The following is a 2,072-nucleotide window of genomic DNA, read 5'->3' as shown; positions in this document are numbered from 1 at the left end:
TAAATTACAGCAATTTAATGTTGGGCTTGGGGAAAACTTGCCATGACAAATGTTCCTCTATACTACAGAATTAACAAATAACATATGCTATGTAAATACGTAATTTGCCACACTTGTAAAGTGCTGGAAAAGATTGAAAATGCATCTAAAAATACTTTTTTTATTTGACTGGAAAAGAACCCTGTTGAAAGCTAATATTGTGCGAAAGTACTCTCCAGGCTACATGTTTGGCCACTACTTTACATTAAAGATTACAAATTAAGTTCATGTCAGGCTAGAGAGAAACTTTGGAGCTCAGCATTGTAAGAGTTTAATGCGCTTGAGAATGCTGACCTTTCTGTGTTAAACCTCTAAATGATGCTGTTTTTTAAGGACCCATGTTTTACTGTACTTTTTCATTGATACACGTTTGAGCCTATGCATTTGTCATAATCACACTCAAAAGCAGGCTTTGCAATATCAAGAGGCTTTTTTATTTTGTATGAGTCTTGCTTTTTCTTCATGAGGAACACAAAATCACATAATTCAAACTCTATTAATGCTGGACGGGATGTTATTTTCCTGCTCTGAACAGGACAGTATCAAAGACACAGATACAGTATATACATGCAAAAACTAACTGTACTGACATAACGAATGGACACACAGCTGTCAGATTGGTATCCATAATTAAAGTAATGAAAATACATGGTTGAGGGAGTCAACAAGACTCTTAATTTCCCTGGGGCAGTACGGTGTCCAGCACGGGCTTGACGTTGTTGATGGCACTGTCCAGGTACGCACCAACATAGGGTCTGAAGTAATGGCCGTAAACACCGAGAGCATTCAGGCGAGCTTTGTCCACAACTGGTTCGAGTTCAGAGGCCAAACCACTGGAAGAAGTTCACAAAATAAGCAAGTTTACACTCACACGAACAAAAAACTTGAATGATTTTTTAATGGAATATTCACTGTACGGTATCCCTTACCCAGCGATTTTGATGAAGCTCTCCACTCTTGGGCTTTTCTTCAGTTCCTCAACAACATCCTTCAGACTGCCTGCTGTTGGTGAGCCCTCTAGTGCTGGCTCAACTGCAGTTTTGATCTTTTCCCAAGCATTGACAAGCCTCTTGATGAAAACTGTCCTCAGTCCGTCATATTTATCCACTAACTCCTTGTCAGGAACGGGCCATTCCTGTGCCCAGACACACACTGACACTGCAAGAGAAGAAGAAATTCTTAAGAATGGGATTAAACAGCCTGTTTTGTCCATATTTAAGGAAGACTTCCTAGCATCTAAAGTCTTGTTTTTTTTGTGGAGACATGAGAAACAGACTGCAGGAATAAAGTATTTGTGTGGTTAGTAAACTCTTAGTAGTAAAACACAACTAAATGGTGACATGTACAGCTGATTTGATCACTTTAGATCAATTTAATCCACTTAAAACTGAACATTTTTTTTCCTGAGTAGCTAATAAAGATGAACAGTAGTGCACCAGTTAACAAGAAGACCAGAACTATTTTTTACCTTGGAGTGCAAGAATGAGAGCGAATGTCAGCTTCATCTAGGAGAGAAGATAGACATTCAGAACATATGTAAATATCACCAGTTTTTGACATTATTTAAAACATGCACAAACCAAATATTCAAATGTACACGTTTTGTATTGCAGAAGTTCTAACGTATGCAGTTTTTGCATTTTCAATAAAAAAAGAAATGCATTTTTCTAAAGGAAGGGTTACCGTACATTGTTAGTAAGTGTACAAAAAGTGAGACTTGCTTTACCTTGTGCTAGTGAGATTCCTGTAGAGAGAAATAAAGGACTGAGTCAACTGCACCAGCTGAGTCTGCAGTTATATTGTGTGCCGGCCATCCCTATATCTGCCTGACCGCTTGACCAAACAAACGTCATCACACACACACACTCAATAATTCACAATCAGTCACACACACAGACACCCACGCGAATGGACCTACAAGGCAAACATGGATTGTCCACTCAAAGTCCACAGTTCCCAAATGTGTGCATTATTAAGGCATGCAAGGATTCTTATGAAATCACAAATAGAATATATGAATGTGCTCTTAAACA

At 38.5% G+C, this 2,072-nt stretch overlaps 1 protein-coding gene across 1 annotated transcript; it reads right to left on the bottom strand.

Moving 5' to 3' along the window:
- Positions 1-540: 540 nt before the first annotated feature.
- On the bottom strand, positions 541-1,831 carry apoa2 (apolipoprotein A-II). The gene is made up of 4 exons (NM_001130586.1): positions 1,766-1,831; positions 1,508-1,544; positions 969-1,197; positions 541-872 (listed from the first exon to the last, which is right to left on the bottom strand). The coding sequence occupies exons 2-4, from the start codon at positions 1,542-1,544 to the stop codon at positions 713-715; spliced, it is 426 nt and encodes a 141-aa protein (NP_001124058.1). The 5' UTR covers positions 1,766-1,831; the 3' UTR covers positions 541-712.
- Positions 1,832-2,072: the final 241 nt, after the last annotated feature.

Source organism: Danio rerio, chromosome 16, assembly GCF_049306965.1.
Source record: "Danio rerio strain Tuebingen ecotype United States chromosome 16, GRCz12tu, whole genome shotgun sequence".
Classification (NCBI taxonomy): domain Eukaryota; kingdom Metazoa; phylum Chordata; class Actinopteri; order Cypriniformes; family Danionidae; genus Danio; species Danio rerio.
The sequence above is the reverse complement of the archived record's forward strand: the minus strand, read 5'-3'. Positions and strand labels throughout refer to the sequence as shown.

Excerpts from the sequence above, each read along its gene's own strand:
- apoa2 (NM_001130586.1), bottom strand. The coding sequence starts at position 1,544 with ATGAAGCTGACATTCGCTCTCATTCTTGCACTCCAAG. Across the intron at positions 1,198-1,507 it reads TCTCATTCTTGCACTCCAAG|TGTCAGTGTGTGTCTGGGCA; the intron begins GTAAAAAATAGT and ends CTTCTCTTGCAG. Across the intron at positions 873-968 it reads AGCTTCATCAAAATCGCTGG|TGGTTTGGCCTCTGAACTCG; the intron begins GTAAGGGATACC and ends AACTTCTTCCAG.